General features: G+C 40.0%; 1 protein-coding gene across 7 annotated transcripts in view; it reads left to right on the top strand.

Annotated features, from left to right (window-relative positions):
• The first annotated feature begins 7,304 nt into the window (after nucleotides 1-7,304).
• FN1 (fibronectin 1) overlaps nucleotides 7,305-27,083 on the top strand; it is a 68,925-nt gene continuing 49,146 nt past the window's right edge. For 4 of the 7 annotated variants that reach the window (XM_060016151.2, XM_060016153.2, XM_060016156.2 and 1 more), the window contains exons 1-12: nucleotides 7,305-7,685; nucleotides 8,590-8,718; nucleotides 9,688-9,825; nucleotides 11,165-11,296; nucleotides 12,265-12,402; nucleotides 14,858-15,016; nucleotides 17,237-17,428; nucleotides 18,208-18,387; nucleotides 19,044-19,220; nucleotides 20,252-20,404; nucleotides 21,875-22,003; nucleotides 23,025-23,168. In XM_060016151.2, coding sequence (XP_059872134.1) covers nucleotides 7,535-7,685; nucleotides 8,590-8,718; nucleotides 9,688-9,825; nucleotides 11,165-11,296; nucleotides 12,265-12,402; nucleotides 14,858-15,016; nucleotides 17,237-17,428; nucleotides 18,208-18,387; nucleotides 19,044-19,220; nucleotides 20,252-20,404; nucleotides 21,875-22,003; nucleotides 23,025-23,168 — 1,822 coding nt within the window. In that variant the 5' untranslated portion in view covers nucleotides 7,305-7,534. The remainder of the gene's footprint in view (nucleotides 7,686-8,589; nucleotides 8,719-9,687; nucleotides 9,826-11,164; nucleotides 11,297-12,264; nucleotides 12,403-14,857; nucleotides 15,017-17,236; nucleotides 17,429-18,207; nucleotides 18,388-19,043; nucleotides 19,221-20,251; nucleotides 20,405-21,874; nucleotides 22,004-23,024; nucleotides 23,169-27,083) is intronic. The other 3 variants (XM_060016150.2, XM_060016152.2, XM_060016155.2) reach the window with 1 other exon arrangement.

A 27,083-nucleotide genomic window follows, 5' to 3' on the forward strand; every position in this document is an offset into this window, starting at 1 on the left:
TAACATCACTAGTCACTAAGTAAATGCAAATGAAAACCACAAAGAGAAGTCACTATACACCTAGCAATATGGCTAAAATTAAAAACACTGATCAAACTAAGTGCTGACAGGATGTTAAGTAACTGGACTCCTCATACATTGCTGGTGGGGAAGTAAAATGGTACAACTTTTTAGGAAAACCGTTCTGCATTTTCTTAAAAATGTTAAAAAAAAATCTACTATTTTATGATCCAACTATTCCATTCCTAGACATTTACCCAAGAGAAAAGAAAGTATATGTCCATGCAAAGACTTGTACACAATTTTTATTGTAGCTTTGTTTCTAGTCACCAAAAACTGGCAACTACTCAAATCAGCAGATGAATGGATAAAGGTATTGTGGTATAGCCAATGGAATACTACTCAGTAATGAAAAGAATGAACTATTGATACTAGCAACAGTGTAGGTGAATCTCAAAATAATTATTCTGAGTGAAAGTCAGTACAAATGAGTATATACTGTGTGGTTCCAATTATATAAAGCTCTAGAAAGTGCAAACTAACCCATAGTGACAGGAAACAGATGAGTGGTTGCCTGGGGATAGGCAAATCAGGAGGGAGGGATTGCCAAAGGGTGCAAAGAAACTCTGGGGGGCAATGGATATTGTTCACTCTCTTAATAGTGGTGATCAGTTCTTGAGTGTGTGTGTGTGTGTGTATATATACATATATATATATATATATCAACGTGTATCAAATTGCATACTTTAAGTTTGTGCAGTTTATTATATGTCAACTATACCTCAATGAAGCTGCTTAAAAAAATTGGAAGAAAACAATATATCCATGTTTTTAAATTTTTTAAATTGTCTCTTATAATTTGGGAACAAACAGGATCACAATTTGCCATAATTTTCAAATCAGTTCTCTAAGTTGTAACTTTAAACAATTCTCATTAGTCTCTAATTAAAAACCAAATTTTAAAAAGAAGAGACAATTAAAGGACAAAGATTTTCATGAGTAAAGGAAAATACTTTTGAATTTGATATATCGTGTACCTATGTTGAAAAACTCGGTTCTGGAGTTTTTCAGAACTGGAGCTTCAGAAAACCGCCTGGCAAGAGCTGTTCATCCAGAACACTATTCCTCCCCATTTCTTTTTAGTTATTATTCCCACCTCCAAGAAGAACTAAATCTAATTTAAATTCTACCTGATGAGATAAATTAACAACTAAGGAATAAGATTTTATCAGGTAGGGTTGGTAGGCTTTTTTTTTTTCTCTCCCCTCCCCCGCTTCCACCCCCACCCCCCACCCCCACCCCCGCCTCCACCCCCCACTCCCCCACCCCCACCCCCCCCACCCCCACCCCCAACAACCAATTTTCCCCTCTTGAGGGCAATATGGCTCCCACTGAGCATGCATGTTTTACACAGAGGCAGCTGCCACCAGAACTGTAGCCCTAAAGCCAGGCTTCGGAATAAGCACCCTGGCCTCTTTGGGCTCCTCCCCTGCAGCAGGGAGAGGAGTCTGCCAAACAGTCCAAGGGGTCAGCCCCGGATGCAGAGCAAGGCAGTGAAGAACACAGCATGAAGACCTGGGGGAAGAAAAAAAGTAACCGCCATTGAATTTGTTCAGATTTCTTATAACTTAAATGGGGCAAAATCTTTGGGGGAAGCCTCGTATGTCTTGGTAAGGAACATGAATTTTGTGTCTAGACTTTAAGTTCCAGCTTTGTCCCTCTTTCGTTGAAAAAGCTTAAGGACCATCTTTAAGCTTTCTGAGTCTCAGAGAGTAAAATGGGGCTATGGATATTTATTTCTGGCAGTTGCTTTGAGGATAAACTAAAATAACATATGCAGAGCGCTTAGTGATATGGCTGGCTGGATAAATAATCATTAACTGTAAATTTGAGTGTTTATCATCTGTCCTTCTTTCCTTTCATTCAAAAGTGTCAAGACAGAGACTCTGCCCCATCAAGCTTGTGGTCTAGTCCAGGGTCAGAGGTAGCAATCAAAGTACCAAAACAAAACAGGTTGTTTGAAGGACATTGTTTCGCAAAAGAATGGCCCTGGATACAACAGGGGAAAACTGGTAACATGTCAGTTAGCAGAGTTCTGTGTGACATCTTCTGAATACATTAGTCTCATGTTGAAAAAGTCATTCACAAAATCCTTTAGCCAATTGCTTTGCTCGTATTTTTATTCCAGAGGGAGATCATTAAGTGATACTACAATTTCTACAAGGCTGGTGATTCAGAAAGCTCCATTCTAGCTATTTTTCTAAGCCTTGTAGCCTCATCTGTAAGAGTGAGAGGATAATAGTACTTCCCTCAGAGGGTGCTTGATGGTTGAATGAAAAACTGAATATAAAGTACTTGGTACTGGGTCTGGCTCAGAGAAAGTACTTAGTAAAATCTAGCTGTTTAGATGTATTTCTCCACAGGTACTGAAACCTTTATGACCTTGTTCAGGTGCTGATGCATGCCTTAATTTTTCATGTTTAACGTAGTAATGATTTGAAATATCCATTCTATCTCAGTAAAATTTTTACAGCTAATGAGAGACTATATCAAATTTATCAAGAAAATAGTTTGGCTTAAATTTAGGGATAGTTGTAATTATGCTTTTATTGCTATAATTAAGTTGAATATGTCCTTAATTTTTAATAACGAATTAATCAACAGAAAGAGTGTCTATTGGCCACCTATATCACAGTAGTCTATTGTTAGTATAAAAGTTTACTTAAGAGATAATGTTTATGGTTGTTTTTAAGCACCTGATGCAACCTTCAAAGTTAGCTGCATATAAGATGCTTAAAGTATGTGAATGTAAAAAGATAGAAAATAATTTAAATCCCAAAAATCTTTTAAGTTTTCAAAAAAATTTTCAGCCTTTCAAAATAAACTTTTAAAGCCACCTACATAAAATAAAGCAAGATTGGAAAAAGGAGCAACAGCACACAGAAATAAAAATTTTCTAAGAAACTACTACCTATCTTGGAAAGCTGAAATGTTCTATAATAGAGTTCTGGGTGAGCGGTCCAGCTACCCAGTAGTTTGTTCCACTTTACTAGAAGAATAAGACTCCTTTGCAAAGCCTTTTGGGAGTTACATCACTCTAATGAGAAAAAGCACTTCTGTTAAAAAACAAAGGACACCGATTAAGGCTTTTAAAAGTGCTGATTAAATAATAAACTAACTTAAACTATAAACAAAATGCTGATTAAGTGAAAACTGGCTAGCTTTCAAGGCATAATTTAAAGCCCTTATCAAGGATTTTTTTTTCCCCTGGTTGCAAGGCCCTGTCAATTCTAGACAACTGTCCAGACATTCCACCCATGAGGGCTGTCCATGGGGCAGTTTATTTTTCCTTCTAGCACCTGTGCTTAATGAGTAGCGGTTTTGCAAGCTCCGCTGTTTTCAAGGGAAGATAGGAAGGATTTCATGCCCCCCAAATAAAATCAAGATAAGAAACAAAACTACTGTAATTTATCTCCATTCAACCTACCCACAGAAGATCATGAAATAGTAAAAGACACTGCAGGCCCTTAAGGCAGAAAGTTCCAAAGGTCACCTAATCAATGACCTCCCCTCCAACAGAACTGAAAGAGATTAAGAACAGGATAAAAGCCCAAGGTTTTCAGGAAAAACAGCCCACCTTCATTTAAATGTAACCCTTGGGGTCAAGAAGTTATTTTGTATCAGGGATGAGATTTTTTGTTTTTCAATAGGCAAGAGATTTGACTAGGACAGTTATTGTCTCTCATGTGTGTATTCCTCTTAAAGAAAAGCCATTCTTCACTTAGAAACAAAACTGGCTTTTCAAACTTATCCCTTAAGTTGTTTTGATTTCAATCCTTTCTAAATGACTGGCTCCGATAAATTTGTTTTGTGCTTAACCATAATTTCAACAAATGAAGTCAATTCACTTCAGATTTCCATAATTGCACATGCTCCTCATTAACCTTCTCCAGTAACAAAACATCCAAATAACACCCCCAAACTCACAAATATATGTGCTCCTTTTTGTTACTGAACTTTTTTTTTTTTTTTTTTTTTTTTTTTTTTTGTGCGGTACGCGGGGGCCTCTCACTGTTGTGTCCTCTCCTGTTGTGGAGCACAGGCTCCGGACGCGCAGGCTCCGGACGCACAGGCTCAGCGGCCATGGCTCACGGGCCCAGCCGATCCGCGGCATGTGGGATCTTCCCCGACCGGGGCACGAACCCGCGTCTCCTGCAGCGGCAGGCGGACTCTCAACCACTGCACCACCAGGGAAGCCCTGAACATTTAAGTTTACCTGGGTTCTGAGAAAATTCTATCTCGATGGCAAGTCCAAGTAGAAACAAGGCACAGTCGTAAATAAAGATTTGTTCTGTCTCTACCACATGCGTGGTGTCACACAAATAGTAGGTTTCCTCAGAGGTTACTGGTGTAGAAGAAAGAATCCACTACTGTTTTAAAGGCAAACTTCCTCTTAGAAAAATGAAGAAATGAGGGCACCCTGCATATGCTGCAGCCACTTGAGTGCATGTCACTGAAACAAAATCAGAAGATGGTACAATACAAGTAAAAGAAGAATAAAGAAATCCTACGCTTCAATCGATGTTTTAAAAACTTTTTTGGAGTGTAATTTACATACCATAAAATTCACCCATTTTAAGTGTACAACTCAGTGATTTTCAGTAACTTTACCAAGTTAAGCAGCCACCACGACAATCTACTTTTAGCACATGTATTTTCATCACCCCAGTAAGATTCCCTGTGCCCATTGACAGCTAATTCCCATGCCTAGCCCCAGCTCCAGGCACCTACGAATCTACTTTTGTCACATTTCCTTCTCGAAATTGAGATGAGAAGAAGAAATCCAATGATATATCCTACAAACAGGAGGACACCATTTGCTGAAGAACCCATCCTGTCAAAATAGTCTTCAGATTTCTTAAGGGAGTGCAAGGGAATCTTGGACACGAGGCATACCTAGTTTGAACAGGGTCAGAGTGGAGAGATTTAATTATCTCTCCAGTTAGAGATATAGACTTACGCAATTACAAGGGGCTTTGATAATGAAAGAATACTGTGATAAGCCTTGCTATCTAAGAAAATGTTTCTGTCTCCAAAGAAAAAAGAAGAGTCACTTTCAAGTAAAAGGGTGAACTCTCAAGCATTTCTATAAAATTCAGTCAGTATATTGTTATATTTTTGCTTCTGAGACATTAGAAATATACCATGTCCTTAAGCAAATTATATTTCAATGGATTGTAATATCAGTTTCTTCTGAAATGTAAGTCACTTGGGCTTTTTTCCTCCAAGCTCTCTTGTGTATATTATTCTAATGTATTTTGAGTACAGTAAATATATCAAACTATCATGGTTTTGGTTGACAAAATACATTTCTAACCATTTATTTCCTTCCCCCAGAATCTACGTATTTTAAGAAAGCATTAGCTTCAGGTTTACCTTGCTTACATCCTGATTTCCAGGTACCGTTCCCTCTGGAAGGAACACCCAGCTTCCTAGAAATATACTAAGAATTTTACAAGGGGCCCTTTTAATTTGAAAAAGAAAACTGCTTTGTCAAGTGATGATGAGAAATCGGGGGGGGGGGGGGAACAACAGAAAAAACCCTCTAACCCAGACAAGACTCTAAATTTGGGGAAATCTGTGGCACTCTTTCAACTTGCAAAATTGGTCACAAAGATGCCTCAAGAAGTTACTTTACACTGCTTGTAGGAAACTGATATCTGCTGTGTGGTTTTTTTTCCCCCCTTTAATTCCCTGTGTTAATAAAAGCAAATGTTAGTTTTGTGTCTTTGATGTGTCGGTATTTTATAGACCAGAGTTCAAATTACCCCATGGCAGTCGCTGAAGGCAGAACTTTTGGAGAAAAGCAATCACAGAAACAAACGTATTTGGCTAGCAGCGTTCATAGATTCTCAAAGCAAACGGGAGGTCTGCACTAGGAACCTAACTAGGAGGCAAAGCTTTGAGTTTAGATCTCTCAGGAGTTACCGAAGAAAGTTGAGGACTCCTTTTGAAGATCTTGAAAAAGCACGTATGACTTGTGTTTGTCTGTAAAAAGGACTGATGTGATGAGTTGCTAAATGCTAGAGACTTCTCAGATTCCCTTTCTATCCTGTGCCTTTAGAGGGAAAGAAAAGGAAATCTTAAATGGGAACTTTCCATATTCTTGGAGTAAGTAACATTTTGGAAAAAAAAAAGTCTGGCAACGGGGCTGGGAGAGGGGAATTCTGTGATGAGACCGATGTCCACCAAACGAAAATGCCAAATAAAATCAAGGAAGGGACTGTAGGAAGGAAAGACTGGAAACGGTCTTTTCTCAGCTTTTAAGGACTCAAGGATCTCTGCTTTGTGTAACGGGCGCGGTGAACATGGGCAAGGACACCACCATCTTTCTCCGAGGTCGGTCCAACTTTTCAGTTTTCAGTGGTAACAGGCATCCCATCCCCGGGAAAAGAAGACTTTCTTGCATATTTGGAAAAAAGCAAACTGCTGCTCTGTCCTTTCAAAAGAAACCTCGTTCTCTGAATTACCCCCGGATCCGTCAAGCGCCCCGCAGAACTCCTGGTACTAAGTAAAAGCTCATTAAAAGGATCGTTTCTCCCTCCTGCCCCCCAGCTAAAACGTCCTCAGAACCGGGCAGGCACAGCGTTTAGAAGGGGAGAAGTCTTGAACAGGAAACTGTGAAGGCAAAGAGAGTCTCCAGTCAGTGCACAGTAAACCAAAGAAAGGGAACGGAGTGAAGGCCAGCCGCGCCCTGGGACGGCAAAGTCTACATTCCTACAGCTGCAAGGTGGTGGCTACTTTATGGTTTTACCCTCCCCCTCGAACTGCACTCCAGTGAGCAGAGACTTTTTTTCCAGAGGAGACGCAATGTCCTCAACCACCCCCACTCCCCGCCGCCAACCCCAATAAAATAGAAAAAGGAAGCGGGGTTGGGAGGGGTGGACTTGCGACCCCTTTGCTACACACGACTCCAGCCCCTCCCTTTCCTCCCAGTCAACCCCTTTCTAGCCGCTTCCCAATCCCTCCGCCTTTGCTCCCCAAAAGTTTGATGACCGCAAAGGAAACAGAAAAAAGTTCTCTTGCCCAATCCTGGCGGGCGATCAGCATCTCTTTTGTTCGAGGAGAACCCACAGCCCCCCTGACGTCACCCGGAGCCCGGGCCAATCCGCGCGCGGTCGGCGGCGGCGGCGGCGGCGAGAGGAGGGTGGGGGGAGTCGAGCCGGTCCCTCCTCCCCAGCGCCCAGGGCCTCGCGGGGGGCGGGAAGGGACAGTCCCATATAAACCCCGGCCCTCTGGGCTCGGCCGCTCGGGCCGGCTGCGCTTTTCAGGGCAGGAGAGAGAGCGCTAGGCGCGAGCGGGGGAGAGGGGATCTGCAGCCACAACTTCTTTCGTCCTCTCCTTCCCCTGTGTACCTCTACCCTTCCCTTTCCCCATCCTCCAGCCCTTACCTTCTTGGCGGCACTGAAAGGGACTCCGCCCGCAGGTTGCGAAGGGAACCAAACTTGGTGGCGAGTTGCCTCACCGTCTGAAGATGCTCGGGGATCCGGGGCCCCGGTTGCTGCTGCTGCTGACCGTCCTGTTCCTGGGGACAGCGGTGCCCTCCACTGGAGCCTCGAAGAGCAAGAGACAGGCTCAGCAGGTCGTTCAGCCCCAGTCCCCGTTGGCTGTCAGCCAAAGCAAGCGTGAGTACTGACCTCGGGCTGAAACAGGCTGTTGCAGGGATGGGACCCGTAAAGCCAACCGAAGTTGTGGCTGAAGTTTTGCGCGCGCGCGCGCGCGTGTGGAGAGTGTGCACTCCTTAATGAGAGAAACCGGCTGGGGAACCAAAAGACTTGCTTTGAGCAGGCTGGTTCTGAGGGCCTAGAATAAGATAATGCCTTGGAGAACAGGGGCTCTGCGAGGTCCCGCAGTGCTCTTACCAACTCAGGTCTAAGTCCTATGAATTCAGGAAAACTTGCCTTTAAAGAGAAAATGATGTATGCCTTTAAACTTTCCATGTGGGATTACTGTGGGGTTAAACGTTTTCAAAATGGGGGTGAGGAGACGGTAGCTAAATAACTGTGTTGTTCCTACTTTGAATGAGATGTTACTGGTTCAGATTGCATCCTGAGGCCCCCAGGATGCTTGTCCAAGAAGAGGGGTCAGAAATCCTCTTCCAGTTTTTCAGACACACCCTCCCTTTTCCTTGGCTAAAGGAAACTGCTGAATGTTGCCCTTCTTGACTTATTACCCCCAAAGAGCACTGAAATTCCTTGCATGTTTTAAAATGTAGTTCCCAGTTATCTGCTTTTCAAAATGTTTCCACGCCTTTGATGCAGACCCCTGGCCAGATGGAAATGACATCATTGTATAACATTTAACTAAGTCGGAAGAAAAACAAAAGGAATAACCAAATATCTATGTGTGCAAATTTGCGGTTAACTCTTTAGATATCTAGTTGCTTTTAATTCTCCTGGTGCTCTGATGGTTACCTTTTTCCCCTACATTTGTTGCTTAGGCTCATCAGTTTAGTTGTGCAAGAAAATTCCATCATTTGGAAAAAAGAAGGATGCAAATTTAGTGACTTTTCCCTTTAATTCTTTATAGCTGGTTGTTATGACAATGGGAAACACTATCAGATAAACCAACAATGGGAGCGCACCTACCTGGGCAGTGCCTTGGTCTGCACCTGTTATGGAGGGAGCCGGGGCTTTAACTGCGAGAGCAAGCCTGAACGTAAGTGGGGGCAGGGGGAGCCTGTCTTGTACTTAATATCTTCTCATAGATGGAGAAGTAGTGCCTGTTAATTAAAGTTAGCATTAGTAATAAAATTACATTCACCATTTCCCCAATAGAATTATTTGTCATTTCCTCTTGAAAAATGTTTAATAACTGCTTATATTTGCTTTTCACATGTTCCTTTTACCTTTAAAACAATAGAACAAATGTATCTCAAAGTAGTTCCCAGAGTCTTTTTTTGGGGTTTTACTTTCCCAAAGCCTTTGATGAAAAAAAAAAAAGAAAAATGTCGTGTGTTCCTGCTTCCTCCAAAAAAAAAAAATGATTATAACATTTTATTTTATTAGAAAGTAATTTCAAATCTTAAACTGTAAAGTTATGGGACAGAAAACACTTTGGGCAGTACATTGTAAAGTGATTTGTCCCCTGCAGTTCAACATAAAATCATTAACCACTTCAAAGTTGTCCTTCCTTTATGACCCTTGATATATTTCTTGTAAATTATGGCAACTCCTACAGAGAAGCACTGATGAGGCTAAAATGGAAATAGTAGGATTAATAACTGACAGTGCCTGGGGAGGGGCGGGAGGAGGGGCTCTTCAGATTGTTTATTTTTATGTGGACCTTGGTTTGACTTTCTGAGCCAGAGAGGTGAATCCAAAGCCCTTCCTTCACAATCTAGCCGGTCCTAAGGTCATACGTTATGGCTTTTTCCTAAGGGCCTGAGAATCCTTTCCAATGGCTATTCATTTCCAGAAAATTAGAGAACTTGTCGAAGATTGAAAACTGAGGCTTTATTAGAGCCTAGGGTAAAATCGAGATCTCCCATGTCAATTTTTTTTAAACTTTCCGTTTGCCCCTTGCTACTCATAGAATGGAAAAGTGAGTTTTCCTTTGGATGGGAGTAGTGAAAGAGAAAAGCTTTTACATATGTAAGGCTCATGTGAACTTTCCTTCTCCCCTCAGCTGAAGAGACTTGCTTTGACAAGTACACCGGGAACACTTACCGGGTGGGCGACACTTACGAGCGCCCTAAGGACTCCATGATCTGGGACTGCACCTGCATTGGGGCTGGGCGAGGGAGAATAAGCTGCACCATTGCAAGTAAGAATGGCCTTCTGTCAAGGGATGCTAAAATAGCACAATATGAATTTTTCCGTTACCATCACTGTCACCTTCTGTTATCCATGACTGGGTATTCCTAATTTGGGGATTACCCTAGGTGACCAGGCAGTTTTCTGTGGCCACCCGACTGGTTCCTGTGCTTCTGGAAGATGGCTCTGAGCATAGGTGGAGTCAGTGTTTAGTCTGTGTGCATTTATGAGTGTGTGTGTGTGTGTGTGTGTGTGTGTGTGTACACGTGTACATACATAACATAACCACGTGGATTTCTTGGGTTCCATTGCATTCTTAGATGAGTTGCCCATTTTACGTTATCTGGGCATCTTCAAGCCAGACTGACCATGTGGTGATCTGCAGTGATTGGGAAGATGGTCACGAAGAGCGAATTAACCATTGTGTGGTCTGCTCTTCTTGTTTGCAATGCCCAGACCTCTTGGATCTCACAGAAACAGTCTGATTTCTTTGTAACCAATAGTTTATGCCCGGGAAGCAGATCTCTCTATTCCCAGGAATAATATGGAATGATTAGCCTGATAGTGTTTCCAGGGTACTCTGGGATCTGGACTGACTCTCAGCAATTCTAGTTTAGCTAAGTCAAACTTTCCAGTATGATTCATTGGGTTACCAATAGATTCTATTAACATAGCATTTAGTTTTTTTTTAATCCATCGTTGTATAAAGTCACTTGATGGCTCTGTTGAAAAGACAAATCAGCCTTTCCCATATTTAATGTCAGGCTTTATCCAAGTGTACTGGTAAATCTTAAGAGTCAGTGTCCCATAGCGTTTACAGTCTAGTGGACAGTTTAACCTTTGCATGTGCCCTTGTGTTAAATAGCCTAGAAAAGTACCCAGATTTCCACACTTGCTATATATACATCTTTTTCTTTCCATCAAAATGACATTTCTAGGGTGAAATACAGACTCTCCACATCCTGAAAGCTGGAATGCTAGATCTGATGTGGCTTTTTTCATTGAATTAGTCTCAGACTTAACCCGCTGTGTATGTGAGAGGCCATGCCTGGCAACCTTTCTTTTCTGCTTTAGAACCCAATTTCCTGTGATCTCTCTGGGGAACCAGGATTTATGTCTCCTTTCTTTGCCATTCAAATTTTCTCTGTGGTTTCCCATTGTGCTTAAACAAGACATTTAATTGAATGACCCAAAGTGACCAGACCTGTTAGCTTTTCCCCTGTCTCTGATGGGAAAGCTGTTCTCTTACTTTGGCTAACCTAAGTGCCTGTCCTGGTTGGAACATGAGACTTTTCTTAAAAATATTTTCTAGACCACTCTCTCTAACATTGGCTTTTTATCTTGAACAGACCGCTGCCATGAAGGGGGTCAGTCCTACAAGATTGGTGACACCTGGAGGAGACCACACGAGACTGGTGGTTACATGTTGGAGTGTGTGTGTCTCGGTAACGGGAAAGGAGAATGGACCTGCAAACCCATAGGTGTGTGACTCCTGGGGATGAATGAAGGGTGGGGAGGCACAGTTAAAATATTGGGTTGAGCCAAAATCTACTTGGACAAGATATATGAATTCCAATAAAAAAGATAACAAACTGAGAATTCTATTTCAAATAATGAAATCTTATTAATCCATAGTCTTCTTAAAGGAATCAGATCAAAAAGTACCAACCATGTATAGATGTCTTAATTTTGTTTCAAAAACACAAGATAGAGTTGAAAGATTTAGGGAGAAGTCATTTGTTTTCTCTAAGATCTGATTTCAGATTCCTCCTTGGTCAAGATGACAGTTATTTAATAGAAAAAAAAAATGACACTTTTGACATATTTCTTTATTGGAACGCACTGGACAAAAACACGATATGGTGTGTGCTGTGTCATCCCCTTGGTCATTTTTTGTCAAAATAAAAATTGCTGAGTTTCTTTTTGTGTCAATCCTCAGCTGAATTCTATTGATACAAATCTAAAAGTTTTTGACTATAAATTTTATTCTGATTGAGCTCTAATTCAGCGGCTTTTATTTTTCTTTGTGTTGTCTCTGTTTTTACAGCAATCCAAATTTTAAATAGCTTTCTTGTCATTTTATTTAGGCATTAATAATTGGTCTTTCATAATTAAGGTTGGAATTTTGCATATTTACTCTCCCTCTGGATACATACATAGATCTTTTTCACTCAAAATACTGGTGTGAATAATGGTACTAGCGGAAAATATACAGTCCATGGACTTATTAGGAGAACAGAATTTCTGCCTGCCAACTTGGCTCGAGCTTTCTTTCGCTTTGGTTACACAATGTGCTTAGTTACAGGGCGTGCCTTTCTTTTTGAACAGAGTACCACTTAAAAAAATGTGGCTGGATTTTTGCTTACACAGTACAATTTAAATTACAGGGAAACTGCCCAATTCAAAATAACCCCTTTTTTGTCTGTTTTTCTTTCAAATTCCCCTACAGCTGAGAAATGTTTTGATCACGCTGCTGGGACTTCCTACGTTGTCGGGGAGACCTGGGAAAAGCCTTATCAAGGCTGGATGATGGTGGATTGTACTTGTCTGGGAGAAGGCAGTGGACGCATCACCTGTACCTCCAGGAGTATGTTTTAGATCTTTATGTTAAAGATGAGACCAGGCGTTGTGTTCTGGATTCCTAGAGAGAACTGTCATGTGATGTCACTTAGAACACATCCATTTCCACCAACGTGGTAACATTTGGATGTCAAGAAAAATTCCATAAGCAACTTACTTTGCTTCTTCAAAGAAGACTAAATTAAAAAAAAAAAAAAAACTTAGTTCAATAAGGTCTTAGGTTATCAGCTACTGAGGAAAAAACCTTAATATGCATTTAAATGCCAAATGTGCTGTGGACCTGAAGATTAGTTGCAAATGTTTCATCTAAAGTATCACTGAGATATTTTCTAAGTAGCAAAGAAATCGTTAAAATAACAGGCAAATGCATCTTTGGGCATGTGGGTGCTCTTGACATAGAAAGGAGCTAAAGCTCTAAATTTTTTGGTTTCCTTCTATGTTTGAAATTTAAATAAGGCGTATTCATTGACAAAATTGATGAAAATAAAAGGTACTTACCCCATAGGTTAAAATTATGTGTTTATTCTAGGGTTAAGGACGGTGTCTCTTTAGGTTTACCAGTGCTGTGAAGAAGCTACCCTCTGGTATCTCTGCTGCTCTAAGACTGCCCTGGAGCCTTACTTGTTGCCTTAGGGGTTCAAAGCTCCTTTTGTGAAATTTCAAACCAATAGTGATTATAGAGTTTGCTAAGCAAAACAGCCATTAGCTATCGATGTTATAAATACATTTAAAATCAAATCTAAATAATTTTGAACATATTTTATTTATCCAGCTTAAAGCACTTAGCCATATTAACATGTTCATCATCCAAATTTGAATTCTTTGCAAGCAAAAAATTGTCTTTCCTGAAAAGTGATAACAATTCTAACCAAATAGTTCCCAGAACCTTCCAGTTCATTAAATCTTTTGCATTTAAAATTTTATTATGATTCTCAGACTTCCAAGACCTTGGAGGCAATGTTTTAGCTTAAGACAAATTAGATGTTTGACTTAAATTCTTATCTATTATTTAAACTCTTCTAATAGCAAGTTGGGAAAAGTTTCTCAAAGAAAAGTCATTTATTCCATGAAATTGTATAAGCCCCTACTTTATACAAGATGGTATAGGGATGCAAAAATGAATTGGACATTAACCCAGCTTTCAAAGAGCACTTAGTAAGTAGGTCAGAGTGATGAGAAAGGCTTATACATATTCACATTCTACAAAGCACAGTATTAAGGACTTCAAGACAAATACTGAAATAGTGCAATGGAAGTTCAGGGGAAGACATCACTTTTAGCTGGGAATTTGGGGAAAAGTGTAACCAGCAATGATATCTTTATTTAGACTTCTGCTGTGGTGGGAGATCAATGTGGGTGTGTATTTGTGTGAATTTACATTAACTAATTATTTTTTCTCTAACCCAGTGCAATGATTTTCTGATTCACAAAAAAATCAAATCCTCTCTACTCACATTGTAGCATATGGGCATAGCTGGATTATAATTGAAACAATCTATTTGCCAGATAATTGAACACATAGACGAGTAGTAATTTAGTTACAAATTATCATTTTATATTAATAATCCCACTTTTCCGTCAGAGAGTTAACACCGAGCAATTCAAAAGAGGCCATTTTGTTATTGATGTTAAATAGATGTTTGTTTGTGGAGGGGGGGTGGGACCAGGGGAGAGAATAGTTTAGTTGGTAGAAGAGGTTGGTAGTCCCCTGAATTGTTTTACATAACAAATGAAGAAAGAGATGCTGCTATCTTTTAACTGCTCCTTTGGAGCAGTTGGGGGAGACCCTTTGAGACCTACCTGCCTCCCTATTGTTCCTAGTTTTCTAAAGAGAGTCCCCTACGGAAAGGCAGGCTGTATACAATAATGACTATGAGAAAGCCCGGAGAGCCTGAGAAGGAAAGAGAGGGGAGACCAGAAAGCCAGAGGATGAATTTGGTCAAATGAACAATGTGAAAACAATGTAGTGAATGAAAGATTTGACTTTTACCAAATTTAATGAATTGAATGAATGAATGAAGATTTAATGAATGAAAAAAATTGTTTTGGCAGACAGAGAAGTGGAACTAGACTACATCATACAGCTCCCTTCACACTGTTTCAAATGCAATCCCATCTTTCAGAAGTTAACACCCACGGCACCACAGCTGAATATAAACGTATCATCCAAAAACAGCACCAAACTTGAAACAACTCTTTTTTTTTAATTTTTATTAGAGTACAGTTGACTTATACAGTGTTGTGTTACTTTCAGGTATACAGCAAAGTAACATACATATACATATATCCACTCTTTTTCAGATTCTTTCCCCATATAGTTTATTACAGAATATTGAATAGAGTTCCCTGTGCTATACAGTAGGTCGTTATTAGAAACAACTCTATTCTTATTTTAGGTTTGCACTGAGCACTTGCCAAGCTCGACCTGATTTACATGTTTCAGTGTTTCCCTTCTGACACAGACAGATGCAACGATCAGGACACTAGGACATCCTATAGAATTGGGGATACCTGGCGCAAGAAGGACAATCGGGGGAACCTGCTCCAATGCATCTGCACTGGCAACGGCCGTGGCGAGTGGAAGTGTGAGAGGCACACAACCCTGCAGACCACGTCTGCCGGTGAGTCTCAGGGCCGGTGGGACCCAAATGGGGGCGCCTTGCATAAAGCATTTCTGCAAATCCATCTTTCCCTTGACATGCCATTGAAGGATGATTTGCAGTGTTTTGGCTAGTAAGCTGAGTTCATTTGCAGACTCTTAGTTGTTAAAAGTTTGTTTAATGTCAAATTTTAAACTTAAATAAAAATGAAATGAAAATGGATCTTAGGGGGAAAAAATCCGTTTTAGCCCCAAGAGGTAAAACTGATGTCTAAGAAAATACTAACCTACATGATTTATACATAAAGGTATAGATAGATAAATATATATAGATCTATAGATGTATACGCATATGGATACACACATATACATACACATTTATATGTATTGTGAATATCTAAAGTGCATTTTAATGGAAATGCGAGATTTTTGTTGAGTTACATGATCACTTGATTCTTCTGCTAGGAAAAGGGGAAACGTACATTTGTTCTTTTTCAGAATGGAATATATCTCCTTGTCCTGACATTCTGCTTTTTTTTGTAGCAGACACAGTCCTTGATGTGTGGTTTCCATGCTCCAGCAAACTTTGTTGCGTTCCATAAAATAATGCACAATCATTGTTTCCATGTATTAGCATTCACAATTTGAGAAAGTCAGAGGGGGCCTAGAGATGGGAAGGAATGACACAATATCTAAGCATTTTTTAAATAAAAGAAGCTTTAATTATTTCTGGTACAAGAACAAGATCTTTGCATTGTAGCTTGTTTTGTAAGAATCTAAAGAAAGAAATAGGGGAATCAGGAGTGTGTACTTCTTTATTATTCTTGCTCTGTTTTGATCAAGTTTTCACTAGACAGTGTGCTAGCATTGTTGTTTAGTCTTTTATCAATTGGTCATCTAGCTAAAACTATTAATTACTTGTTTGGATTTTTTTCCTTTTGATGAGTTTTCATCTTGCTGTGAGCACTTATGAAGGTGAAGAAGATTAGATTTGATAATATCTTTGAGTTACTTGATTATTTTCAGTAAGATTGCTGCTAACCCAAAACAGAAACAATTACAAATCTCAGTCTACTGAAGTAGTTTAAATTCAAAGGGTAGTTGGGGTTAAATGCGGTAAGCATTCAATAATTGTTATCTGTTTTTATTAATATTACTAATATTATACTGAAATGGCTCCATTGTTCAAAAATGTTTGAGCAACATAGGGTTAAACCAAATGGAACCTTCTACAGGATCTTAATGCTCCTTTGCACTGTGACTCTGCCAGGTGGGGTGTATGAATACAGACGCCATGTTCCCCCAACATGTGTGACTTTGGGACTGTGGTCTGTGAAGTATTTGGGTTTTAGTGTTTAGCTTACGGAGCTGCTGAATTCAGTCTATCAGTCATTCTAGCTTCAGTTCTGATTCCACTCTTCCTTGGGCCTTGCCCTCGGGAGAACAAATTTCTATGAGTTTAAAGAAAAGATCAACATATTCTGTTGTCTTACTCTGAAAGGAAAGCAGTATTAAGAGAATTGATTGGTTTTAGAAAACACCACAACAGAATTCCCAAGTAATCCTGAGGAGAAACAAACAGTGGAAGGAGGGGCAGCGAATAGAGACTCCAATATGGCTGCCCGGGGCCTCCTCTGAGGAGCTCAGAGTTACACCAATGGCAATAGGTCTGCTGCAGAGGGGCAGGGGCTTCTCAAAACAGTATCAGGAAGAGAGATGCCCAGATAGATTGGGCGAATGGGAGATGCTAAGAGAGGAAGTGTGAGACAGACCATTCCAGGCCGAGGGAAAAGCATGAGGACAGCACAGGGTGCAGAAGGGAATGATGAGCAGCTCAGTGAGGGAAGAGATAGAGCAAGGACGGAAGTGGTCAGAAGCGAGCTGAAAGCGGGTTAGGTGTGGAGGATCGTGAAGGCGTGAACTTTGAGCTCACTGGAGTGAGTAAGGAGTTGTTGAAGGTATCTGCTCTGTTGAGTGGCAGAATAAAGTTGGTGATTTAGAAATACACTCTCGGTAGCTCCAGATAAGCTAGAAGATGGAAACCCCTGGGTAAACTCTTGTGGATTCTAGGCTGAGCGCAAAAGCCAATGCAGGAAGGGACGGGCATTTGTTTCCAGTCCCAGCTCAGTAACAGCACAGATTGCAGAGTCATCTGTAGGGGACCTTGAAGATCCGAGAAAGCTACTGCAGAAAGTGGTTTTCTCTAAACCTGCTCTGTGCCTTGCCTTTCTTGTGCCCTTAGGATCTGGCTCCTTCACAGACGTCCGAACGGCCATTTACCAGCCACAGCCTCACCCCCAGCCGGCTCCGTACGGTCACTGTGTCACAGACAGTGGTGTGGTTTACTCCGTGGGCATGCAGTGGCTGAAGGCACAAGGAAATAAGCAAATGCTTTGCACTTGCCTGGGCAATGGAGTCAGCTGCCAAGAGACAGGTCTGTGTCATCTTTTTAAAACAGATTTTAAAAGGCAATACATTCATTGACCAAAAAATGGAAAACAATAAAACAAACAAGAAAAGCTTGTAATCTTACCACCCTGTAATAACAACCAGGGTTTGGTGTTTGATATATTTTCTTCCGATCTTTTTAATCTATGTATTTTCTTTCCTGTAGTGAGTACTAAACTGCTATGTACTGTCTCTGTTTGTCTAAAATGTTGTTACAAGAGGTTACTTTCTGAATAGCTAATCCACCCCTATCTGGTACTCTAGATCTCAAAGTTCTGAAACTCTGTGACGTAAACTTCTTTCAACAACCTAATGCATCTCTTCCGCGCTCTAAAAGTGGTAGTAATTATAGCAACAATAATTGGCACACGACTTTTCCCCTAGTACAGCCTCATGTATTAATTCTTATAACACCAACAGAGTTGTATATACACCTCCAGTATCCCTTGAGCAGCATCTTTAATTAAACCTGTAGTAATATAGCTTTGCAAATGGGAAACTGAGGCATGGTAGCAGAGGTGGTAACAAAGGATGTCAGAAGGAGAACTCGGGTGTTGCTCTACCCTCAAAAAACGTGGCTTCATGAATAAGGCATTTTGACAATATTATGATCTGGTTAATACTTACAGCTGGTCATACTCAGTTTTTTTTTTTTTTTTTCCTTCTGAGGACACATGCTCAGTCTCAGTTAAGTATAAATAAGGAGCTACTGGTGGGAGATAAATGCTGCTGTATTTACTGAGACCCTTTTGGTTCTGATTGCAGCTATAACCCAGACTTACGGTGGCAATTCAAATGGGGAGCCTTGCGTCCTACCATTCACCTACAACGGCAGGACTTTCTACTCGTGCACCACAGAAGGGCGACAGGATGGACATCTCTGGTGCAGCACAACTTCCAATTATGAGCAAGACCAGAAATATTCTTTCTGTACAGACCATACTGGTGAGTATCCCAAGGGAAAAACAAAACAATGAGAAAACCCCATTTCTCATGCCCTACTTTTACTAGCCAGCAAACTAACCATTTATTTTGAGGCTACATTTGAGAAGTATCACTCTTGTGCAATCTGGACCCAAGAGACATGGAACTAACTTCGCAGCTAAAGATCCTTCCAAGTTTCCCAGTAATCTTGAGAAATGACACCAAGGGAAAAGCCCTCCAGTGCATTTGTTTTTGACACACTGGGATTGTTATGTGATTAAAGATATTTATATGGTAAAATCGGTAGACACTCCCACAGGGATGAAGAATATACAGGAGGCAGGCCTGAGTGCTTTTGCTTTTCTTTTGGTTAAAGCTATGTCAATGGTCAAAGTGACCATTTAATCTTTTTTCTTTTCTTTTTTTGTCTGGGAAAATGAGAGGGAAAACTGGATTTAAATCTGTTTGAAAGGTGAAGGTGAATAATATACTTATAAGCCCCCTACACTAAGGAGGCTTAGAACTATCTTATCAGACATCTTTTATTCTGAGACAGACTCTCTGTGAATTAGTTGCAGAAACCTGGCTCTCAGAACCTTTCTGTAGTAATTCCCCGCTGTACATTGGAAAGCTCAGTTGTAATCTTTTTCTTCCTATTTGCGGGTTGTTCTGGACAGTCTTGGTTCAAACTCGAGGTGGAAATTCCAATGGTGCCTTGTGCCACTTTCCCTTCCTGTACAACAACCAAAACTACACCGACTGTACATCCGAGGGCAGGAGGGACAACATGAAATGGTGTGGAACCACACGGAACTATGACGCTGACCAGAAGTTTGGATTCTGCCCCATGGCTGGTAAGATGAAGCCCTTGTAGACAATCATTTGTGGAATAAGACAGAAGAATAATGTCCAGTTTACTCCTATTTCACCCATTAAGACAATTTTGAGATAGCAGAAAACTTTGTAATATATGTATAATCAAATATATAGGAATTATATAATTAGTTATATGATTTTAAAATCCCATTCATATAATTTAATGTCCAAATATATGTAAATATGATAAAAATACTTTTTTTAAAGTCTGGAAATATGCATGTTTTCAGAGGTTTGTCTTTTGTAAAAAGCACACAACTGAGTAGCTCAAAACATTTAAGTGACTGCTCTAGTCACAGACCTTCCATATTTACATGCCATTTTGGAATAAGCTCTATTACTTATTAAATATCAAAATCTCTGTTTTCTGACCAGTAGGGATCTTTTTTTTAAAAGGGAGGCTCTAGTTTGTGTGAATGGAGAAAGGGGAACCAATACCCTTTATTTGTTTTCAAATTTCAAGAGTCGCTAGACTACATTTGATCTTCCGATTATAGAAACAAGAACCCATGCACTGTCAGGTGTGAATATGAGGCAATGAAACATCAGAAGAAAACTACTTACACTAACTTTTATTCCTCTCATTTCAGCAAAAGAGAATGTTGGATTTAGAAGGAAAACGCACGTTAGCTTACAATTCTATACCCATATACATTGTTTCCCTTTGATCTAGAATAAACTGAGACTAGAAAAAGTGATGGGACAATAGTCAAATCCAGGCTTCTAGAACACTGCAAATCCTTTGAGTGGGTAGGCATTATTGTGGTTTACATCTCCTAACCATTCTGTAATTTTTCCGTACAACAAACCTCATCTTTGGACCATGTTTTCTCTCTTTGGTACTCAAAACTCTACACACCCACAGAGCAGCGCTGATTATTTTGAGGCACACAAGACTTCTTTCCAAGTGAGAGCTCTTAGGATCACCAAACCGGACTGATAATATTGCATACGTTTTAGTCCTGTGATCATTTATCCAGTAACACGTTTCTCATCTGTTTCCAAACAGCCCACGAGGAAATCTGTACAACCAATGAAGGGATCATGTATCGCATTGGAGACCAGTGGGACAAACAGCATGATATGGGCCACATGATGAGATGCACATGTGTTGGGAACGGTCGTGGAGAATGGACATGTGTCGCCTACTCCCAGCTCCGAGGTATGCTCGCTTGTTAATGAAAATAGTTGAGAGGACAAAGAATACAGAGAGCCAGACTTTTACATGAAAACTTGTGCTTTACCAAAAGCAGGAGAAGAAATATGCAATGCCACTCCACTAGTCTACTGTGCTGGATAAGTTTTGCATGTTAGACAGCCACTTAAGAAAATCTGGCTGAGCAATTCTAAGATTCTGAAACATTCCCAGGATGTAAGTACTTAGGCTGAGCCAAAAGTATGACTTCAAAGGCTAGAACACAATCACTTGATCCTTTTAGCTCGTAGGTGTGCTGTTGGATTCTTATCTAGAAAGGATGGGGTAATTTTTGTAAAGAAAAGAGACCATGCTATTCTTTTGTTTTTTAACATCTGTCCCTAATACTTTATTAGTCACCTCTAAGCCTGTTCCCAGCTATGTGGGCTCCGAGGAGGGGGTCACCATTCACCAGCTCTCAGCTGGGAGCTTGAGAAGGCCTTGGCCTATCTCTCTGGGGTCATGGACTGTAGAGTCTAAAGGGGCCTTTCCTGGGTCAGTATGGCGCATCCAGGTAGGGGCACAGATGGGGGCCAAGACCCCAAGCTTACCACCCCTCTGCCAGGTTAGTTGTGTTTGGATCCAAATTTAAGGAGACAAAGCCATAGAGACCGATTTCTTTGTTCACTTAGTTTTTTTCCCCTTTGGACCCAGGTATAGGATATAAGGGTGTTGAACTATTAAAACTTTTTATTTTAGTTTTTCTATTTCTTTGATTTGAAAAGGAGGATTTAGGTAGAACTCGGAGCTAATAAATAGTCCATGTAGCCTCTGTGTTGACAGTGGCCTGAACTTGTTCTCCTTTTATGGTGCCCAATGGGTGACACAATCCAGGACTAAAATAATTACATATGATGTTGCAGAGCTGAAAAGGACACTAGAAAGACATACAGACCAACTCCTCATTTTACAGAGGAAGGAGCTGAGTCCCAAAGAAGGAAGTAATTTTCTCAGGATCTCAGTGAGTTAGCAACAGACTTGGCCTAGTTTTTCATTAACTTTCCAGATGCCTTTTATGGTATTTATTTCCCAAATCCCAAATATCTCCCCACCCCTGCTAATCCGGAGATGAGACCATCACATCATGCTAGGCATCCTATAAGTATGTTTAATCTCCCTTCTATTTATTGCAACAAGCAGAGATCTAAAGGTCATTATCAACCCAGCAAGAACTTTTCCGAAAGTTAAAATTTGTTGTGTATGCTTTGATTTCTAATCTTCACGAGTCTATAAGAAAGAGAATTTTTTTTTTTTGCAAAAATTGTAGTACTGATTAAGCTTTGAAAAAAATGTTTATTCTATGCCAATAGAAGAGTTACTTTAGTGGGAGGTGTTGATAATTACGTGGAAGGAAGTGTATGCTTCGCAAAGCGTAGCTTCTTTTATTTCGTCAGAGAAACTTAAAATTTCTCCACCCACCCCACTGTTTCTAAACAGATCAGTGCATCGTCGACGACATCACATACAATGTGAATGACACATTCCACAAACGTCACGAAGAGGGACACATGCTGAATTGTACCTGCTTCGGTCAGGGCAGGGGCCGGTGGAAGTGCGATCCCATTGGTAAGTAGCCTCGTGTCTCTAGCTGGATTTGGACACTGAGTGTAGCTAGCAGGTTTCAGATAAGGAGAGTTATTTGATATTACTTGATTGAAGCTGGCTGTAGACTTTGATCATGGCCTGCAGAGGGCTTGGCAAAGTCTCTTCTCTAATCATGGACCAATATATAATCTTGATAGTGGTGGTCATTTATTTTTGCTGAATTTGGTAACACATGAAGGTTTATTTTAATTGAAACAAATTTGTTTTGGGGTTCTGAATCATAAAGATAATTATTGTTGTGAAAGAGAACTTTCCTTTGCTGGACTGTGCAGTAATGTGGACAAATGATTATGCCAGTAAATACCTCCCTCCAAATACTTTATTTTTCTTGGCTGCCCTTTTTAATAGATCTAAGCAAGTAGTGAAGGTTAAGCCTTAAAAGAGCTGTGTTACCAGCTTTAATGTAATCCATTAATATTCCTTTACTCAAAGAGACATGTTGCTCACCCAGAAAACAAACTGATCAGATGAGTTTGTTTGACCTGAGATTGCCAAAGCAGAGAGGCCTGAGAGGGTTTCTTAGAAGCTGCTCAGTACGTGCTCATTAGTTGAAATTTAGTTCAATTCATTTATATATAAAATTAAGTCCTCCACATTTTGAAGAAATGTATAAAGTTATATTTTATCCTTGCTATTCAAATGGTAAATCATTTGCATTAAAATGGATAAAATATAATATCTAATTTATTTTCCTCAAATTAATATTCAGAATGTCAATATCTACTGAAATCTAAATCTTAACATTTTTATTTAGAAATGATATTCTTTTAGAAAGCTAATTACTTCTCCCAATGGGTACTTTTTGACCATTAACTGTCTAGTAAGGTAAAAGATATGAACAAAATATTTTTTAACCGCATATATTTGGAAGGGCAGTTGCAAGTTTTTATTAAAACTAAGAATATGTGCTCTAGCAGACCAAATTTAAATTTGTAGCTTCAAGTCTTCAAGGCTGCTTATCTTTTACTTGTATATATTTTAGATCAATGCCAGGATTCAGAATCCCGTACCTTTTATCAAATTGGAGAATCATGGGAGAAGTTTTTGCATGGAGTCAGGTACCAGTGCTATTGCTATGGCCGTGGCATTGGGGAGTGGGGCTGCCAGCCCATACAGACCTATCCAGGTAAGTAGCTCTATTACCGCAAATTGAGAACTGTCCACTGGGTTATGAAAACAGGGCAGCATCAGTGTTTGTTAACACTGATGGCTAACTTGGTGTCCCCTCCCTTTCCCATCCTTTTCTCATATCACTGCCTAATCATCAGTCGAATTTTTTACTAAAATGGTTTTCCTTTCTCCCCAATCAAGTAGAAGGAGTAGAAGGCTGTGAAAATGTGCCTGTATGGAAACTTGTTTCTTAACTTTGTAGAACATTCCATTAGGTTAAAACACGGTGCTAATTTCATTTCTCATCTGTACATGAAAATAGAAACCATGAGGTGAGCGATGCTGGGAGTAAAGGTCAGGGTTTTATGTTATGGTTCTTAACAGAGAAGATGCATGGAGAAATTGCATGAAATACAACATAGGGTATGTGTCCATTTAGCATTTCATCCAGGCCCTCTTTTTGTCAAAATGTTCACCTGTTTGATCAGTTGGAGCCTGGAACAAAGTATCCTGGGTCAAGAGTTGAGTAACTTGGTCAGTTGTCTGCCCATGCAGTTCAAATACTCAAAAATGTTTATTGCTGGATTTTTTTCAGGTCACAGGACATAATGCCTAGCTGAAGGTGTTATACATTTTAGAAAAAATTTTTGAATTTAATTTTCACTGAGTGATTAATTACAATAAGATGAGTTGAATTATGAAACTCTAATTTTTAGGCATCAGTTATTTGAGCAATTACTGAGGTCAAAGCCTCCTGAATCTCTGTTAACTTAAGACATGGGGCCTATATTCAGAAACAAAAAGAGAGATCTTCAGGACGTTGGAATCTGCCTATGACAGAAATCAAGATTCAGTTAACTGAGTCACTTTATAACATGATAAGAGGTTCACTGTCTAGAGAACAAGATATGAAACAACTTGGCCAAAGACAGTGTTTGCCAAGACATGGGTCCCAGCTCTGTACATGCTGCTAAGGAGATACAAGTCAAGCTTCATTCATTATTTCCTCATCTGTAAAATGGGCAGATGGTAGCTGATTACCAGCACTAACAAACAATCTGTGATCCTAGAAACCAACCACCTAGATATACCCTTTCCGAACTATGAAGAAACCTTCCTCTCCCCAATCTTCAGACACTTTCCGGGCTGCAGAAGATGATTTGGCTTTAACGGGCTCTCAGCACAGATTGACCTGGCTCTTAAATTGTATTTCATGGTAGATTTGTGTGTAGTAATCACTTAAAATAATTTTTTTGTGTAATAATTTTTAAAAATCTGATTGCAGAATTACTGTAAGTTCAGAAAGTATATAACTGAGGTGTTTTTTTCTATAATGATGCAACCAAAGGATAGAAACTTCTAAAGAAATGCTCTTAATGTCTGCGTTTATGGTTGTTATTGGTGTGGTGTGGCAATCTTGAAAGTGATTTCCTTCTTTTTTTTTTTTTTTTTTTTTTTTGCTGTACATGGGCCTCTCACTGTTGTGGCTTCTCCTGTTGCGGAGCACAGGCTCCGGATGCGCAGGCTCAGCGGCCGTGGCTCAGAGGCCCAGCCGCTCTGCGGCATGTGGGATCTTCCCGGACCGGGGCACGAACCCGTGTCCCCTGCATCGGCAGGCAGACTCTCAACCACTGCGCCACCAGGGAAGCCGGTGATTTCCTTCTTAGTGAATTGGAGAGAACTTTTTTCTCTCTCTCTTTTAAAGTAAGCCTGTTCACGTAGCAGCTTGCGGGAAGCCTTTAGGTGGACATGCCAGAGATGAAATCTAGATGGGAGGGAATCTTCCTGTGTTGGAGTTTCATGTGTTGACCTTGTTCCTACTCTTTAAAAAGGGGAACAGTAGAGTGCATTGAGCATAGAGGAGATTTAGGGGAGAGGAGATTGGCCGCGGTACGCAGTCTGGGTCTTATCTGTGTGTTTGGTTTGCTCAATGGTTCCTTCCTGGCTTCTGGGGCTTTCAGAGTGTGGGAAGGATAATGGAACAACACATTACCGGTAGGTTGTCTCTGAGCCTTGCCCTGTTTGTTCCTCCAACAGAGGACTCAGTAGAGATGTTCAAACTAACAGAAGATAAGAGGCTTTTGGTTTGTCGATAAACAACCAGGAAAGCACAGATCTCAGCAAAATAAATAAAGAAAAAAGGGCTGAGTTGCAAACTCATAAATGTTTAACTTCTCCGGGGTCACCATTACTGGGAATTATTCATTTGGGCCTTCTTTCAAACTGTTTTTAAAAGTATAGACATTGTATCATATCTCTCTACTTAACTATTTTATTGTCAGTCTGATCATATTGAATAAGAGAGGGAGTAAAATTTTCCCAGCGGTGAGTCATTGCTCAGTTAATTGAAAAAGTGTTACCAATTAACCAATATCAAAAGGATTATCAAAATTTTAAATCTAAATAATGTAAATGATGTCAAAATTTTCAGATTTCTTGTCTTCAAATCATATGTAGCAAAAACAGAATAGAGTGATAGCTGGAATTTAATTGACCTTACAAATAATGGACAGCTTCTTTTCTTTCTGGACAAAAATGTGCTACATGCAAGACATCCCATTACTGTTTAATGCGGTTCCCTGAAAGGTGAGCTATGGCACAAGCCCAAAATTGAAAACATAGGTTTTCAAACCAGCCCTTGAAATTTGAAAAAGAAAACTTCTGTTGTTTTGCTCCATCACTGAGTAAAAACCACTGCTCCTGTTTCTTTTCCCTCTCTTCTCCTTTACTCTCCTCATCCTGTGGACATAGCAGCAAGATTAAGCTTAACGGTAGGCAGTAAAAGTCATTTGTGTTATCCTTCTAAAACTTAATCTTGATAGACATTTAACCATCATAATTTTTTTAAAGACTATTTTTTAAGAGCAGTTTTACATTCACAGCAAGGTTGAAAGGAAGGTACAGAGATTTCCCGTGTTCCCCCTGCCCCAACACACGCACAACTTCCCCTAATTCAACATCCCCACCAGAGTGGTACATTTGTTACAATCGAGGACCTACACTGACACTTTATCACCCAAAGTCCATGGTTTGCATTAGGGATGACTCTTGGTGCTGTACATTCACGGCATTATAAACTGTTTCCCCTCAAAATCATGGTTGCTAAATTAAACAAAATACATATGAGGTGTCTTTCAACATGAGGAAACTATGGTAGGGTTTCTTTAAAGGATCAATATTTAAACAACGTTATACCAATTATTGTAAGTAATTTAAGGATGTGATATTCCTATATTTACTGGTATGTATGGGAGTACTTTAAATAATCACATTTCTAAAATTTTGCCTCAGTGTTTATTTTTAAAAACTTATTTACGTTCATAAGGATCTTCAAAAGGGGTGATTTAAAGAGGGTCATGTGGGCTTCCCTGGTGACGCAGTGGTTGAGAGTCCACCTGCTGATGCAGGGGACGTGGGTTCGTGCCCTGGTCCGGGAGGATCCCACATGCCCCCACATGCCGCGGAGCGGCTGAGCCCGTGAGCCATGGCCGCTGGGCCTGCGTGTCCGGAGCCTGTGCTCCGCAGTGGGAGGGGCCGCAACAGTGAGAGGTCCAAGTACCACAAAAAAAAAAAAAAAAAAAAAGAGGGTCGTGCAACTGACTTCTGCCAATTAATTAAAACAAACACCCTGCCATGTTCTGTGAAATATATACCACTTTAGAATTAAAAATTGAGAATTTTATATATTAATTTTGGTTTTCATATAGCTTACAAATATGTGCATTAGATGAAATTAAGATTCAAAGAATGTTTGTTAGTCTTCAGCCAACTTTGAATTATCCTCAGTGTGGAAGTGAGTATATTATTCTAGAACTTTTGAGTCTACCTAGATATGCAAGTTGTATATTTGTTCTGCTAGAAAAAACTTTGTTCTCAAAGAGAATTTAATAGCAAAGATAATAATTAAGTTTGAAAATCAATATTTTTTCTA

The sequence above is a fragment of the Delphinus delphis genome, chromosome 7 (genome assembly GCF_949987515.2).
Source record: "Delphinus delphis chromosome 7, mDelDel1.2, whole genome shotgun sequence".
Classification (NCBI taxonomy): Eukaryota; Metazoa; Chordata; class Mammalia; order Artiodactyla; family Delphinidae; genus Delphinus; species Delphinus delphis.